The 17052-nt window shown below is 39.2% G+C and overlaps 1 protein-coding gene and 3 pseudogenes across 2 annotated transcripts; 2 read left to right on the forward strand and 2 right to left on the reverse strand.

Annotated features, from left to right (window-relative positions):
* Positions 1–270: 270 nt before the first annotated feature.
* On the reverse strand, positions 271–5091 carry LOC148292511 (uncharacterized; the record flags this gene model as incomplete). Its single annotated transcript, XM_088245843.1, has 2 exons — positions 271–544; positions 4742–5091. Coding segments are annotated over 2 exons (624 nt in total), but the record flags the coding sequence as incomplete, so codon positions are not given.
* Positions 5092–5105: 14 nt separating this feature from the next.
* On the reverse strand, positions 5106–6503 carry LOC148292512 (uncharacterized; annotated as a pseudogene).
* A 532-nt stretch (positions 6504–7035) lies between these two features.
* On the forward strand, positions 7036–10303 carry LOC148292513 (disease resistance protein Roq1-like; annotated as a pseudogene).
* A 2537-nt stretch (positions 10304–12840) lies between these two features.
* On the forward strand, positions 12841–16767 carry LOC110773654 (L-type lectin-domain containing receptor kinase IX.1 pseudogene; annotated as a pseudogene). The gene is made up of 2 exons (XR_015826402.1): positions 12841–13104; positions 14555–16767. The product of XR_015826402.1 is annotated as an L-type lectin-domain containing receptor kinase IX.1 pseudogene (transcript).
* Positions 16768–17052: the final 285 nt, after the last annotated feature.

Below are 17052 nucleotides of genomic sequence, written 5' to 3' on the forward strand. Positions count from 1 at the left end.
TTAGTCTAGGAAAAGGAAAAGTAAACTATTAAGAAATAGGAAAGAAAATTAACTAATAAGAGATCCTTCAACAACAAGGAATCTTTAACTGAACTAGGAAAACTAATAATAGGAAAGCTAATCCAAGTAGAACTAGGAAAACTAATAATAGGAAAGCTAATCCAAGTAGAATTAGGAAAACTAATAATATGCATTCTGCATCATTCTCCCCCACCGGAAAAGAACTCGACACCGGCGAGTAAACCAAGATTAAGGACGACGACGGCGTTTTTAAGTATGGATGATGGGAGGAAGGGATGCAGCCAAATCAAGATCATGAAGAGCATCCTGATAACTGTGCAGAAGAGTGGAATCCAACTGGCGAAATTCAGCTTCTGTAATCCAAGTATCCTCAGTAGGAGGCCTTCCAACCCAACGAACCAGATAACGGGTAGAACCTCCAGTAGACGGGGCCACAACTTCATGATCCAAGACGTCCTCAATCTGATCTGTAGGGGCATAACTAGTAGAAGGAATATGCGGTACCATAGGAGGAGTAGAACCCTGAGCAACATCCATAGAAATAGGTGGAGAAAAGGTTCCCCGATAAAGAGATAAATTAGAACCATTATTGAAAATAGGACTTATATGCATATCTGCGGGCAACTCAATCAAGTAAGCATTGGACCCAAGCTTCTTAATGATACGATAAGGACCCATCGAACGAGCATGAAGCTTCTTAAAAGATTGCTTAGGAAAACGCTCAGGACAAATTCGCACCATAACAAAATCCCCTTCTTGAAACTCCTGTTGACGACGATGAGCATTGGCAGTCAGTTTATAAGTATCGGTGTGGATGGATATCTGCCGACGGACGTCATCATGCAGTTGCCTAATATGTTCAACAAACGAAGTAGCGGAATCTGATGTGCGGGCAGCCATAGGAAGAGCAACTAAATCAATAGGTGATCGGGGAGAAAACCCATGAACAACCTCAAAAGGACTCTTACTTGTACTTTGATTAACTGAGTTGTTATAAGCAAACTCAGCCACAGGCAACAAGAAATCCCAATTACCAGGCTTATCCCCAACTAAACAGCGCAGTAAATCACCAAGACTGCGATTAACCACCTCAGTTTGACCATCCGTTTGGGGATGGAAAGTAGAAGAAAACTTCAAAGTAGTATCGAAAAGCTTCCACAAAGTCTTCCAAAAATGACTAACAAATTTGACGTCACGGTCAGAAACAATAGAGAAGAGGAGGCCATGCAAACGGACTACTTCCTTAAAAAATAATTTGGCCACATAAGAAGCATCAGTATTTTTGGCACAACGCAGAAAATGTGCCATTTTAGAAAAACGATCAACTACGACAAAGATAGAGTCATAGCCACGACTAGTCTTAGGTAAACCAAGCACGAAATCCATACTAAGATCCTTCCATGGGGCATGAAGTATCGGCAGAGGGGTATATAAACCTGTGTTACATTTGCGAGCTTTAGCTAGCTGGCATGTGCGGCATTGGGAGATGAGATGAGCAGCGTCACGTTTTAACGACGGCCAATAGAAACGATCTTCCACCAAGGCAATAGTTTTATCTTTGCCAAAATGTCCTGCGAGGCCGCCACCATGTAGTTCCCAAACAAGGTATTCACGGAGAGAAGTACGGGGAATACATAATTGCGTTCCTCAAAATAAGAACCCATCCCTTGTAATAAAATCCACATACTCGCGACGATTACCATTGGAAACTTCATGAAAAATAATTCCAAAATCTGGACAAGACGAATACTCAGTCTTAATATGATCAAACCCGGTTACCTGAATTGTCATTGTATGCAAAATAGTAGCCACGCGACTAAGGGCATCGGCTGCCTTATTGTCAATGCCTGGACGGTGTCATAAAACAAACGTAAAGATTTGGAGATATTTAGACCACTTAACATGTCTACTGCTAATGGTGCGTTGAGAGTGGAGATATTTCAAAGCTTGATGATCTAAATACAACACAGATTCGTTTGGCAGGAGGTAATATTGCCAATACCGAAGTGCTTGTACCACATCATAAAACTCCTTATCATAAGCAGAATAACGCTGCTTTGCTTCATTAAGTTTCTCACTAAAGTATGCTACATGATGCCCTTCTTGGCTAAGCACACCACCAATCCCGACTCCGGAAGCGTCACATGCGACTTCAAAGACTTTAGTCAAATCAGGATGTCGAAGAACATGCACTTGAGTCATCTTCTGCTTCAAAATTGTAAAGGCCTTGGCAGCCGCAGGGGTCCAAAGAAAAGCTCCTTGTTTCATACAATCAGTTATTAGTGCCATAATAGTACTGAACCCTAGAATAAATTGTCGATAAAAAGAGGCGAGACCATGAAAACTGCGTGCCTCTGTCAAAGTCGTGGGGGTTGGCCAACCAATAATAGCCTCCGCCTTGGCATGATCTGTGCTAACCCCAGTCGCAGAAATATTGAACCCCAAGAATAAAACTTGTGGTTGAAGAAACGAACATTTTTTTAAGTTAGCATACAGCTTTTCCTTTTGTAAAGTAAAGAATATCGTCCTAAGATGTTGGAGATGTTCCTCCCTAGAGCGGCTGTATATTAGTATATCATCAAAAGAAACTACCAGAAATTTACCAATATGAGGTGGTAACTGTTGCGTAGATACAGCTGCACCAAAATGGATTCAGTTGCATCCTCAACTTGTGATACTCGCAAGTGCATGAGCCGTTTTGTAGTATAGCATATGTAAGTGCGAGGTCGATCCCACGAGGATTGGTGATTGAATGATCCAATTCATTTTCCCTACACAAAACAGAAATGAAAAAGAAAGGAAATAAATAAAACAAGGAAGAAAGAAATAACTAACTCAAGCAGATAAGTTCCCAAGTTCAATTAGATTAACGGATTGATTCTAGCTAAAGTATGATTAAGCCATGGTGTTTGGTCATAACCTTGTGTTCCGAATTCCCTAATTTGATCATTTGTTGTCTAACCTAAAATTAAGCATTAGGAACCCATTAAGCATAGAAGAACAATTTAAACAACCAATCATGTATCTAATCCCTGTTGTCGAATGTCCATACATACTCTTCCTATTCATAGTTCAATTCGAATTAAAGCATGGTGTATACTCTTAATTCAAACCAAGATAGCTAACATGCAAGCCTAAATGGTGATCAATCATTCAAACTAGCATATTAACTTATAAGCATAATGAATAAGAACAAAAACCATAATTGAAACTTGGAAACTAATCAAACTTGAAACTAAAGAAAAGAATTTACATAACAATGAAAATTAAAGTAGAACTTGGAAAGACTTAAAGGAAAATTTAGTAAAAGGATTTTTGTTACAATCAATTGAGAACTAGAAAGGAAAACTAAGAGAATTTGAGGGAGAGAAGGGAAGGGAGCTCTAGAGAAGTGTTTGAGAGCTCCCCCCCTTGGGGTGTGTTTACAAGCTTAGAGAACCTCCCTATTTATAGGCCTAAGGAAGTGAAAAATCTGAATTCAATATGGCTAATGCATACAACACTTGTTTTATAAAATCTGAAATGGTTGATGCACTTGTATTAGAAAATTTGAATTGGTTGATGCACTTCACCAATAAATCCCACCAGCAGCCCTAGCTCATCTTCATGTCACCATGACCAAGCTTCCAACCAGCTCAATAGCTCATGCCTAGCTCACCATGACCAAGCTTCCAACCAGAAACAATAGCTCATCCTGAGGTCAGCATGACCAGCAACTTCAAGGGCTTACAAATTGGGCTTCCCTTAAGCAAATTAAGACTTTAAGCACTCAAACTTGAAGTTCAGAATGTCTTCTTTCCAGCCATATATCATTTGGGCCAATCCAAGGTCGGAGGAGGAAGTTAAGGCCAAAACAAATTGCTAACTCATTTTGCGCGCTGATAAAATCCATCCTGAGCATGGCTCTGTGTTTGCTAAGTAACAGACTCCATATTTATCCAATGGGGCTGAATTTTTGATATGTTATAGTACAAACCCATTGGAACAACTTTCATGAAGAATTCGGCCTCATCCGAGCTGTGTAGGTGGCTGAAACAAATCTTGTAATGTGACCTACGGAACTGGACTGGCAGGGGGCTGTAGCCAAAATGAGTTTGTCTTTAAGCTCTTCATCCATTCATCCAAATTAGGCCTTAACATGCTTGAATTGCATGAATTATGCTCTCTTGCTCTTTTTGCCTACAAAACACACAAAGAGAGGCAAATAACATAGAATCTAGGAAACTAAGCAAAAGAAGTAAGTAAATTTGGGCATGTATATGTATGAAATTATGAGCTTAACAGTAACACATGAGTCATCACCCTCATGAACGTGCTAGGTGCATTGGACATGCCAAATGGCACAACAAGCCACTCATATAAACCATCAGGGATTTTAAACGCGGTTTTCCACTCCTCTCCTTCACGAATGCGGATTTGATGGTAGCCACTGCGAAGATCTATCTTAGAAAACCATTGGGAACTAGCCAAATCGTCCAACATATCTTCAAGTCACGGTATGGGGAAACGATACTTAACTGTAATTTTATTTACGGCGCAACTATCCACACACATTCGCCAAGAGCCATCTTTTTTGGGGGTAAGGAGAACTGGAACAGCACAAGGACTTAAACTATGACGAATAAAGCCCTTAGCCAGCAACCCTTGAATTTGTCGATTCAATTCTGCTCGCTCAGGTGGATTCATACGATAATGGGGAAGATTAGGAATTTGCGAACTAGGAACAAGGTCAATGGCATGCTGAATCTCTCTCGCTGGAGGTAGGGCATCTGGTAAGTCATCAGGTATGATATCAAAGAATTCAGTGAGGAGCTGCTGTATGGGTTCGACAAGTGGCGTTAGGGTGCAGTCAGATGCCGGTTTAAGCAAGAGAGGAAAGACCACACCAGTTTCTTGCAGTTCGTGTGCAAAGTCTATAGGTGATAGAATACTCAATTGATGCTCCGAAGCCTTCTCGTTAACTGATAGTGTTGGTTGAACATCCTTAGTTGGTTTGATGGCCGAATTGGAAGGCTTTAACGTTATGTTCTTTCCCTCATGTTGAAAAGTATAGGTGTTCTCTCTACCGCAATTGTAGGTGCGGAATAAATACAACGCATAACACTCAGTTAGTGAAACGCCTCCTCCTCACAGCAATTATCAAGGTCTGGATCATAAATAGGTTCAAAGGGTTCCACATACTCGTCCACACAAGAGTCCTCATTGAGGGAGCCAAGGGTTAAAGTTCGGTGGGGACAACGGGAGGCGATGTGGCCCTTAGCGTGGTAACGATAGCATTCGTTGTGAGCAGCTGTGGATATGGTTGGTCCTTTTTCTGTTGCGGGTATTGTAGGAGCAGGTGGATCGGCAACGCCATATTTAGAGCTAGGAGTACTACGGTTTGGAGTAGGAGTGGAAGAGTGCCCAGAATGCCCGGTATATCTACGTTGTGGACGCAAAAAAGTTTCAGCTTCCAATGCGTGGAAATATGCATCTTCCAAAGTATGCGGACATAACCGCCGGACTTCACGCTTGATATCGTCACGAAGACCATGGAGAAAGCGAGACATAGTGATGTCAGGTTCTTCACGAATTCCCGCACGTATCTTGTGTTCTATAAAACGAGCGTGGAATTCAGTAACAGTCAAACTTCCTTGTGAAAGGGTTCATAATTGTTCATACAATTGATGGCAATAAAAGGTGGAAAGATATTGTTCACGAAGCTTTAATTTCATCTCATCCCAGAGAGTCACAGGCGGCTGTCCAAATTGGTATAGTTGTTCCTCCACGGAATTCCAATATTGTCTAGCTGCTCCTTGTAGCATCATCTTACCAATGCGAAGTTTATGAGCATCTGTCAAGTCGTACCAGGCGAAATAATCCTCTATGGCTTGAACCCAATCAAGAAACATCGTAGGATCCCCACGACCATCAAAAGTAGGAGCGGTAGGTTTGATGTGGCGGAGGACATCGTTGTCAAAATGGCGAGGGGGATGAGTGTACTGATCATGTCGAACGGGTGGCAGGGTAGGAGCCTGAGTAGTCACTGGATAAGGGCTTGTTGTATGTTGGGTATAATGGGGCGGTGGCAGAGACCTAAAAGAAAAGGGGGGTTCCAATGGAGCCTTGGGCGTATCAAGTGAGAGCCCATTTGAGCTATGCGGCATGTCGTATGGCATGGTGGCCTTGAGTTTTTGATCCACCGGTGGATTGGGCAGAAGGCCACTTTTCGGTGGTGGCGTAGACGAACTCGAGAGCACCACTGAGGTAGAAGAAGGTTCAGTGTGTCCAGCCCGAAAGTGATTGATAAGCAACTGAACGGAGTCTTGGAGTTTGGTGATGGCAAGGTTTGTCATCGCACGATGTGTGTGAGCATGTACCAAATCGTCTTTGAGGTCAGCGCTGAGTTTGGAGAGTTGGGTTTCCACGCCAGCAATATCGTCAGAAACTGTCCTGGAAACATGAAATTGTTCCGCAAGGTTGGCCACGGTTTGGGGTGCCATCGTAGAGAGAAACGCAAACAAAAGTGAGGGAAGGCTCTGATTACCAATTGATGTAGAACAGCCCGTAGGTTTTCAGAGTAAACACTTAGCAATAGAATAGAGGAGAAATAAGAGATTGAGGAGAAGAATTAGGGATCGAAGTGACAAAGGGAAAGGGAAGGAATCAGAGAGTTCAAAGTAAGGCAATTTATCATTAATCAAGTCTGCCTTAAAAGATTACAAACAACTCAATTTATAGAGGCAAAACCCTTTTTAGTCTAGGAAAAGGAAAAGTAAACTATTAAGAAATAGGAAAGCAAATTAACTAATAAGAGATCCTTCAACAAGGAATCGTTAACTGAACTAGGAAAGCTAATAATAGGAAAGCTAATCCAAGTAGAACTAGGAAAACTAATAATAGGAAAACTAATAATAGGAAAGCTAATCCAAGTAGAACTAGGAAAACTAATAATAGGAAAGCTAATCCAAGTAGAATTAGGAAAACTAATAATATGCATTCTGCATCATTCCCTCTTGCAAGCGATCGAGAAATCAAAGCTTTCGTTGATCGTTTTCTAGAAAAACTATGCTTTTTCCACCTGTTTTTTGGATGAACTTGCGCACATATTGGAATGCAAAAAAAGAAACGGACAAATTGTCATACCCATTTTTAACGGCATAGATCCATCACAGGTACGGAAACAACAGGAGAGTTATGAAGATGCATTTGCTCAACTTGAAGAACGTTTCGAAGACAACATGGACAAAGTGCTCAAGTGGAGAAATGCCTTGAAGGAAGCAGCCAATATGTCTGGCTTTGATAATGCAAAAAGAACTGGGTAACTGTTCGGTTCATTTTTACACATGATTTTTCATGTTATTCACCCACTATTTTGAGTTAGTTCTTGACATTTTATAGCTTTTTACTTCCTTTTTGTGTTTTCTTAGATTTTACCTTGGTTGGAATGAAAATGAGCTAAAAGTGCATTATTAGTTATAAATTTTGTTTTTGTTCATTTTCGTAGGTCAACTTCTTGGCCTGGGATCAACATGCTCTAGTGCTCGGATGAGGTCATGATCTTCATGAGACTTGTTCCAATGGATGTTAACTACAACATATCCAAATTTGAGCTCCATTGGACAAGTATTGCCTATCCAACCAATCCAGCATGTTACCACAGCTCTGGAAATCCGGAATTGGCCAGCTTTTACCTCCATTGTGTCATCTTGATTATTCTTGTTACCATAACACTTGGTAACAAGAATTTACCTTAGTAGATGAGATATTTTCTGAAGCATTTGGCATCTTTGTGAGGACAAGGCTTCATCATTTGCAAGGGGACAAGAAGACAATGGGTGAAGACTTTGCATTAGAATACTAAAAGTAAAGCTGGAAAGGAGGAGAGAGGGAAGCATTAAGGAAGTGCAATCTGATATTGGAGAGGCTTTTCAACGGGGGTATTGGATGATTCCATCATTTTTCCACAATTGAGGAGCAGATTGGAGAGCTAAAAGCTAAGGAAGGAGAAGGAGGTGCAGCCGAGGAAGAAGGGGGAAGACTTCCACCATTGAAGACTTCAAGCTTTCATCATTTCCAAATCTGTAAACTCTTTCTAGTTATATTTCGAATTTGTGTTTGAAATGATTATGAGGAACTAAACTCCATAGCTAGGGCTTAGGTTGAAGCCCTAAACATGATTACCTTATTGTTTTGATGCTTGAGTGTATGAATTTCTAGATATTGTTGATGAATTCCAATTCACCAAATTAATCTATCCTTGATGTGTGTTTTTCCTTGGTTGGCCATCTTTGAAAGCATGCTTCTTGAGATTGTTGGGATTATGTGTATCTTCATGTTTTCCTAAGCAATAAATGGATGGAATAAGAACCATCCATGTGAATTGGTTTCTTGAATACCTAATGTAAACACCATGCTATTAGGATTCTTGTGATGTTCATATTCTCTTTGAACTTAATGGGTTCTCCTTGTAATTGAATCGAAGTACGAACCATACCTAGGTTCAGTTATGGGGAGGGCACAAGTATTGTAGCACGAACCATGCACTTTACGTATATTAGAGAGAATCAATGCGTTTTGAGCCACGACCCATGGTCTTGATTGCGAACATTTTCATCAACACGTTTAGAGTTCATCACTTGAGTATTCATGAACTTGGGTAGAATTGTTTAGGGTGGATTCCGAAACCCTAGTGTTTGTTACTTGGTACTTTCACATTTTGATAATTCATCTCTACATTCTCATTTAAATTCAAAGTCCATTTACTTTCATGCAATAGAAATAGGTCACTTGAACCAAACCAAACCCCCCCCCCCCCCCAATGTGTGTGTGAGTTGTGTGTTTGTTACGTTGTGTGTCTTGTTTACTGAATTTTGTTTATTTTCGTAACTGTTTTGGACTTTTGGTCTGCTTTGTGTTCTTCGTTTTTGTGTGCTGAATCCACCCGTATAAAGAACGTGAATTTTGGATAAACGGTTGGAAAGTTATAGGCAAAACACTGGACAGAGGTCGAAACTGGAAAAACAGAGAAACGAATCTGACCAAAAAACGACCGGTCGTTACTGTTCAGGCGACCGGTCGCACATGAATCTGTCCAAAAACGACCGGTCGTCACTGTTCACGACAGGTCGCACTGTTCATTTTCACTGTTCACGGCACTGTTCACAGGTGATAAAAGGGTGATAGAAAGTGCTGTTTCTGTTTTTCTTTTGTTTCTTGTGTTGTTTCATTTCTTTACTCATTTTTAGTTTCCAATTTGCATTTGTGCATTTGTGGTGTGTTAAATTAGTATTTTTTACGTACTCAAACTAGAACTTATAGGAAGCCGACAAGTTCTTCGTGGGATCGACACCGTACTTACATAATCTTTACTTCGATAGATTCGTGCACTTGCGGGTATTTTTAATTGGTTGTTTGCACATTAATTTGTGTCATTTTAGGAATGCAACAGTAACTCTTGACCATTTCATTCATACAAGAATCGTTAAGGGGTAGTTACTAAATATTATTATTAATTCATATTTTTTGATTTAATTCATATCTGCTACTAAATATTATTCTTTGTTCTTCATGATCATATTTTTTCAGGACGGAGGCTGATTTCATTGAGAAAGTTGCCGAAGATGTTCTGACCAAACTGAATCTCGCATCGTCAAGTGATTTAGAGGACCTGGATCAATTTTATTCAAGAAAAATTGAGGAAATTGAATCGTTATTATGCCTTGATTCACCAGATGTTTACACTATAGGCATTTGGGGCAAGAGTTGGCTGACCACCCTTGGTTATGTTTTATTTCACCGGTTGTCTTGTCAATTTGAAGCTACTTGTTTTCTTGCAAATGTTAAGGAGGTGTCAAAAAGACATGGACTGAAGCACTTGTGAAATCTACTTCTTCGTGAGATATTAAACGAAAAAGATCTAAGTATCGACACTCCATCTGTACCGTCGTTTATTCAAGAAAGGCTCAGCCGTACAAAGGTCCTCATTGTTCTTGATGATGTGAATGATTCAAGCCAGACAGAATATCTAGCATGTGGTGGTCATCTTAAGTTTGGCCCTGGAAGTAGAATCATTATAACAACTAGAGATGGGAGTCTACTTAAGAAAACTGTTCATCATGATAAGATTTACAAGTTTGGTCATAAGGACGGATTGATTTCATGGGCACTGAAGATTGGTGTTTCCGTTAGAGATATGGCTGCAGACTTAACCGCGCAGTACGTACCCCAGTGGGCGAGTGACCAACCAGCCCAACCCAGCCACTCTGCTGGCCAATTGTAATCTTCCTCACTTTGTTCACAATTTGACATGCATCTCTCATTTACAAATTAATTATATCTCTTCACACCACCTCCATCCTGCAGCCTTAACCGCACTATAAGCATATTGTCACGCCCCGGACCCGGGGGTAGGCGGAAACCCCGCGCCCGGTGCGTGAGAAAAAAAATAAAAAAAAATAAAAAGGAAGCCGAAATATGGGTTTAAAATAAACTTCTCTTATAAAAATAGCTCCCAAAAATCTTACAACTTTACAATAAATAAATAAAGCTCTATCACTCTCATCTAATTCAGCCTCAACCGGTTTAGTCCTTGTCTTGCCCACTAATTCATCTGAAAAAATTAAACAGGGTGAGGGATGAGCAATCACCGCTCAGTAGGGACATGAGACCTTACTACAGTAGATTGATATAACTAAATTAAGTGACATGCAATCACACAACAAAATATCATATATTTAATAATAATGCATGAATGCTCTTCTCATCTAATCCCGTTAATTCATATAATTGGACAAGCAGACCTGCACGTCCCATACCATGCTTATACCACTTGGTCCCGAATGCCCATTTATATGAACTAACACCCATTTCAATCATCCCATAATTCCCCTTTTGTTAGTCATCTTGTCTAACTCCCTTTCGCCAGTCCCGAATCACCCAATAAAAATCATGTGCACTGTGGGATCCCTGAGACCTGGTACCTGCCAAGAGTTAGACTCAACTACACAGAAGACTATTTCCATTACCCTATTTTCCATCAACCCAAGAATTCCAGCCATCACCGATAACATATGATCATGTCAATATTAATAAAATAATATAGATAATTAACAACAATTCAACATCCAATATCAATAATAATAATATCATGCATAATATAGTGCTCATGAAATTTAATTAAATCAATCTCCGTAAAGGTTCTCCAAGAAATCCCTACCTCGATTCCAAGGCATTGCTCCAAGTTAAGAAAATACAAGCTACGTTCTATATCTCCCGCAAGAAATTCATCTCTCTCTCTCTCTCTCTCTCTCTCTCTCTCTCTCTCTCTCTCTCTCTCTCTCTCTCTCTCTCTCTCTCTCTCTCTCTCTCTCTCTCTCTCTCTCTCTCTCTCTCTCTCTCTTCATTTTCTATGCACAAAGTGTCCTATATATATATAGGAATATGTCGGCAGTGAGTTCCTTCTTATTGGATGGTGTTTGGCGGTTTACTAAGACTTACCATCCAAGTTAACAATTAATAGATAAGAACATACTAAGACTTACCATTCAAGTTATATTCTAGCTATGTTTACTAAGCATTGTTTTTTCTTTGACACGTACAACACTACCATGACTAAGCATATCAATATATATATATATAGTGTAGGATATTTATGTAATACACATATATATAATAAGATATATGTATATATATATATAATAGAATAAGATATTTATCTTAATAGAATAATATATGTAATAAAATAAGATATAAATATTTATTTCTTCAAATTATTAATATATATACTTTTAAAAAAATACGGTCTTCACACATATAGTATTAAAAACTAAGATCAATTAACCACTTGCAGGCATATAATATCACCACTACCATCAATTATCACAAAGCAGGAAGTTGCTTCGCAAATATGATGTTAAGCAAGTGGCTTAGTATTATATGAGTGCATAGAAATACTAAAATCACAATTATTTAGTTGAGTGGTTAAATGGTTATAATTAAAATGCAATATAGAGTAGGTTCTATAAGAGTGTCATTCAATCGAAGCTCTTAGTATAATTTTCTATATATAAAGGTAGAATGCCTTAAAAGTGAAACTTCAAAATCCCCAAAATAACCTTGGTTAATGAAAATATTAAAACAGAAAATATTTTATTACATAATGTTAAATTAGTACATTCACAACATATTTAAATGAAATTTAATAAATAATAAAAGAAACAAAAACCCTTATCTGCACTTGCCCATAAAACTATAGGAGACAACCACCTCCAAGACTGTAAAGCATTTTAGATTATATATATTTTTTAAAGTTATAAAACTCACGCATGTGCCAAGGGGCTATAATTAACAAGAGAACCATCGGTAACCACTACACCAGAACACATATATTATGGCGCACAAAGCACGTTGTATATTATGGCGCACAGAGTTCAAGGGGTAAAACATGAATTAAGCCTGAAATAAAACCCTTAAACGCGGGCTAACTTGAATTCGAACCGTTGACCCTAAGAAAATTATGCATACCACATGGTTTCCAGCAAAGACAGCACATCTTTTTCAAAGTTTTGCTAAATAATAGTATAAATATGGGAGCTGATTTTCCCACTCTTTTTTTGTCCACTTAAACTCCCTTTGTTGAGAAATTGTCCCATTCTTCTTTTGTCTACTTACACTCATTTGTTGGAAATTGCATGTTAGTGGAAAAATCAGCAATCATAAATATTAATTTAAAATGACTAAAGAATTGCACATAATACAGTTGACTTTTATCTTTAGTTGACTTTCATTGCACAAAAGCCTCGAACTTCTGATTTTTTTTTTTGGGCTGTTGGGCTTTGTCCAATGAGAGTTGTATATTGACCAAAAAACAATGGCGTGCATCCATGTCCCCGATTTTATGCCCTTGTTTTTTTCCTATAGCAGAGAATGGTTGGGTAATTTCCTGCAACTGCAACTGCACTACAACAATCTATTGCTTCCTAATAAGAAAGAAAGGCAACCTCTCTGCAACGGCTTTCTGGCGCTCTTTCTCTCTTGCTTAGGACAATCCTGAGGTGCAACGTCTTCTTAATTTATACTTCTTTCTTGATCTGGAGCCTGGAGGTAATCCCCTGACTTACCCTTCGAGACTGCCTCTACCTATTATATTTTGTACTAATATCTTAGCTATATCAGATCTATATCTAAGATATTCGTACAACAGAGTCTGTTGTACAAAGATCTTCAATTTTGTGGACATTTTTTTTCCTTATTTGGTTAAATTTAATATTAATGTCGTTGTTATTGTTGGAATTTGGATTAAGCACACAAACAATAATAAAGGAGAAGAAAATGGAGCAAAAACAGAGGAATCACTTGTGTACTCCCTGAGACTTTCATTCTCACCTTTACTCGTTTCTGCACTTAGACTTTTATAGAGACTCTTGTTCTCTTACACAAAACACTACCACAAGTCTCTCTCACCAACTCCACTAATATATCCTAAACATAAAATTTTACAATTAAGTATTAACTTCAACAGTTATATATATGAGTTTCTGTCAAAAAGAGCTCAGACTAATCCTTGTCTGTGAAAAAGGCCTCGAGCCTTTCATGTCAGAAACTGTTTTTGTTGTATTATGTTTGTAAGGACTTTAAGAACCCACTTTGCGTCTTATATTTGTATGGCTGGGTAGGTTTATTGGCTAGTTGATATTTTCAGCCACTCCTCTTAGTTGGTTAGAGTGAAAAGATAGGAGAAACAAGTCCAGTCCCAGAAGCAGGAGCCGGCCTTTGAGTTCATGCTGTATGAGTTTTTTACTTAGACTAGATATCTTAAAATGGACAGTAAGAGGTGAAGTATTTGGCATTTCTATGTATCAGCAGAAATGCTGTGAAAATTATCTTACGACACAAACACTTGTATGTTCTCGACACAAACACTGGTATGGTCCATGTCAGGTGTTTTTTCAATTGATTTCATCTTGCAGCGTGTCGAGAACACCTAAGGGCATTTACAATGGGCTCCCTAAATCACTTTCTTAGACAAATTTTAGGGAGGAATTGGAAAAATACAACTCCAACCATGCTTCCTATCCACCTCCTAAAATAGGGAGACCTCTAGGAGCTCTTAAATCTGAGGAGAGAGAAATGACTCTTAGTGGCTCCCTATAATTTAATGCTGTTTTTTTAATATTTTTTTTTATAAAGATGGACCAATCATATTGAATTAAAAAACAACTATAGTATTTATGACTCTCTAAACTAAGGAGTATGTTGGAGTTCAAATTTTATAGAGAGCTCCTAAAATAACTTTTGTGTGTTTTTAGCTAAATTTTAACTAAAAAATAAGGACTATGATTGTAGATGCTCTAACATGTACCATTTCTTGATATTTATTTTTTGAACATGGACCACTTCAATTTCTTTGTGCTTTTGTTTTCAACGTCAAAGTCTTGGGCTTCTTTCCCTTTAAAACATGGCAATCCTTGGTCTTCATTACACTCTTCATAATTCTGACTTCTTCATTATAGTTGCCACATACATTAATTTACCATTATTCCTTGCATTGCAGATTTTCACGTTCTTGTTGTTGGTTGCATTGCGATGTCTCTAAGCAGGCTATCAACTTTCCGTCTTCAATCCTTGATAAACTGCTCTGTTGTTCTCTTCATGTTCTTCAATTTTTTCCAACCCTTTGTTCATCCACTTTCCTTCAGCATCAAAGACTTTGGTCGAGATGCAAACAAGATACTTTATGAAGGTGATGCCGCGCCTTCTTCAGGAGTGATTGAACTCAGCACGATCACAGCCACAGATTTACAGGATATATATTGCCGCACTGGCCGGGCTACGTATGCAGAACCTTTGCACTTATGGGACTCTGCTAAACTGGCAGACTTCACTACTAATTTCTCTTTCATTATCGACACTGTTCATAATGATACCAACATTGGTGATGGACTTGTGTTTTTCCTTGCCCCTGTTCACTATCCAATTCCACCAAACTCTGCTGGTGGTGATCTAGGATTATTAAACACCACCACTCGTTTTGGCAAAGCATCCCAAAACCAAATTGTAATGGTTGAGTTTGACACTTCGCCAAACTCATGGGATCCACTCTTGCCACACGTTGGGATCAATATCAATACCATATCCTCAGTTGTTAATGCCCGTTGGGATGCTCTCGGCAACTGTGGGAAGAAGGCTCACGTACAGATAACTTACAGTGCTACCACCAAGAACCTCACTGTGTTTTGGACATATGAGGAATATACTGATGTAGCCATCACTTCGCTTTCTTACAATATTGACCTGAGAAAGGTTCTCCCAGAGTGGGTTACAATTGGATTTTCAACTGCCAATGGCTGTGCCCGAGAGCGGAATGCTATATATACATGGGATTTCAGATCAAACTCAAAGGAGTTAAGTACGAAAAAGGAGAGGAGGTTATTCTCGATTGTGGCCGTTGCAGTTTCTGTCTTCATTTTGATTCTTGGTGTAGCCATATGCTGGTTGGTGGTAAAGAGGCAGATTAACAGGATTGATGAACATGGAAATTACTCCAATTCAGTAGCCTCCACAGATCTTGTGTGGCAAGCCTTGCCAAGACGATTTTCTTACAAAGAATTAGTTGCAGCCACCAATGACTTTGCAAACGACAGAAGGCTAGGCCAAGGAGGGTCAGGGAAAGTTTATAAAGGAATCATACAAGATCTAGGCTGCACAGTTGCTGTGAAGAGAATCGTCCCAGAATCCGAGCACTATGAGAGAGTCTTCATCAACGAAGTGAAAATAATAAGCCGCTTAATACACAGGAACCTGGTGCAATTCATTGGATGGTGTCATGAGCAAGGCGAGTGCTTACTTGTTTATGCATACATGCCTAACAGCAGCCTTGACACGCATCTATTCGGCTCTAGAACAACCTTGCAATGGGATTTGAGGTACAAGATAGCTTTAGACTTGGCCACAGCCGTTCATTACCTACATGAAGATGCAGAGACGTGTGTCCTGCATAGGGATATCAAATCAGCTAACGTATTGTTGGACTACGATTTCAAGACTAAGCTTGGTGATTTTGGGATTGCTAAGCTCGTGGATCCGCGGTTCAGGACTCAGACAACAGGAGTGGTAGGGACTTTTGGTTACATAGCCCCGGAATATGCAAATGGAGGTAGGGCTAGTAAAGAGTCAGACATGTATAGTTTTGGAGTTGTGGCCTTGGAACTTGCATGTGGAAGGAGGACTTATCAGTATGAAGAATATCACGTGCCGCTTTTCAGGTGGGTTTGGCAGCTGTACCTTGCCGGAAATCTGCTCTCTGCAGCTGATGAGAGATTGGATATGAATTTTGTTCCAAATGAAATGGAATGCTTGTTAATTGTGGGATTATGGTGTACTCATCCCGACAACAAGGAAAGACCAAAAGCAGGGCAAGTGATGAGGGTTCTTCAGCTTGAAGCACCATTGCCTCAACTTCCAAAAGATTTGCATGATCATCCGCCACCTCAACCTCAACAAGAAGCTGGTTCCTCTCAGCAATCATTAACTTCTAGTTTCGAAACTGTGGGTCGTTAAAGTAGTACACCAAACAACTTCGAGGGCAAATAGATGAAGTTAAATGTAGGGATGTTCATTTCAGTATTAATTCTTCTTATTTAGGAAGGGGGGAAATATGTGTGTGGGTGAGGGTGTTATCTGGATTTGGTGGACATCAGTTTACACCACTTGTAACATTTTCTATTCTAAAATTTTGTGTATCTTTCTTAACTGATTGCTTGACCCGCTAGATGATATGCATGATCACTGCATTCCCCGACAGACAAAAACTGATTAGTTCAAACAATTTGTCATGATGAAGCAAATCACTCCAGCTTGCAGCTAAAAGTCAATGTAGAAATTTGGCTTAGGGTTTTGAACTTTGAACAGCATTTCCCTTATTCAAAATTGGTCATACCATGAATTCAGTTTCTTAAAACAAAAATGAAAAAATAAATAAAAGAATGTTAAGAGGATGTGAAGGAATGCCACTGACATTAACAGGAGAAGGACTTCTATGTAACGAGGATA

Source organism: Prunus avium, chromosome 8, assembly GCF_965620075.1.
Source record: "Prunus avium chromosome 8, drPruAviu1.hap1.1, whole genome shotgun sequence".
Classification (NCBI taxonomy): domain Eukaryota; kingdom Viridiplantae; phylum Streptophyta; class Magnoliopsida; order Rosales; family Rosaceae; genus Prunus; species Prunus avium.